Here is a 926-nt window from a genome sequence, read left to right on the forward strand (position 1 = left end):
GCAGCTGCAGAGCCTCCAGCGGGCGCTAGATGGCGCCAAGACGCGCCCCTGGCTGGATGCTCCCCCCAGCGCAAGCCCCAGCCAGACGCCCTCCTCCCCTTCTCACCCAGGTGAGCGGGACAGCCCCTGCCCACCCCCATCCCTGTGCTCATTCGTGTCCGTTCCTGGGCCTGGGCGGGAAGGGCCTAAGATGCAAGACGGGGTCTCTGGATCACTGGAGATTCTGCCTTCAGAGAAAAATCCTGTCTCTACCAAACGCGTGACAGTGACTCAACTCCCCGCTGCCCGTGAAAGTCACCGGTGCAGGGCAGCTTTTATTTATTTTTTAAAAAATATTCCTTTATTGATTTCAGAGAGGAAGGGAGAGGGAGAGAGAGATAGAAACATCAATGATGAGAGGGAATCATTGATGGGCTGCCTCCTGCATGCCTCCTACTGGGGATGGAGGCTGCAACCTGGGCATATGCCCTGACCAGGAATCGATCCTGGGACCCGTCAGTCTTCAGGCGGATGCTCTATCCGCTCAGCCAAACCGGGGCAGCTTTTAAAAGCCGCCAGTGTCACGGGCCTCACTCAGAACCCACTGAATCAGAGCCGCTTACGACTAAATTCACTTCACTGCTGCCTTTGCCTCTGCCCGCCTTCTCGCTGTGCAGTGTTAACTAATAAATCTAACCAGTATATATTGGGCACCTGCTGTGTGCCAGGCCTGTAGTAGGGGCTGGGAATACCAAGGTGAGCAAGACAGGCCCAGCTGTCTTGTAAATGAACAAGATGATTTCAAAGCTGGTACGAGCAGGGAAGGAAAGAAGCCGGGAGGTGAGTGACTAGGGGCTGAGCTGAGCGGGGAATGGGACCCGGCTTCCTGCGGTTCCTCCTTGCCTTTCCTACCCCCACCTCCTTCCCTCACTCGCCCACTTTGTGAT

General features: G+C 56.3%; 1 protein-coding gene across 1 annotated transcript in view; it reads left to right on the plus strand.

Moving 5' to 3' along the window:
* Positions 1 to 110, plus strand: part of OTOA (otoancorin) — a gene marked incomplete at its 3' end in the record, with an annotated part of 56,992 nt that extends 56,882 nt beyond the window's left edge. Inside the window, exon 28 of the mRNA XM_014545416.1 lies at positions 5 to 110. Coding sequence (XP_014400902.1) covers positions 5 to 110 — 106 coding nt within the window. The remainder of the gene's footprint in view (positions 1 to 4) is intronic.
* Between the last annotated feature and the right edge of the window lie 816 nt (positions 111 to 926).

Source organism: Myotis brandtii, unplaced genomic scaffold (genome assembly GCF_000412655.1).
Source record: "Myotis brandtii unplaced genomic scaffold, ASM41265v1 scaffold407, whole genome shotgun sequence".
Lineage (NCBI taxonomy): Eukaryota > Metazoa > Chordata > Mammalia > Chiroptera > Vespertilionidae > Myotis > Myotis brandtii.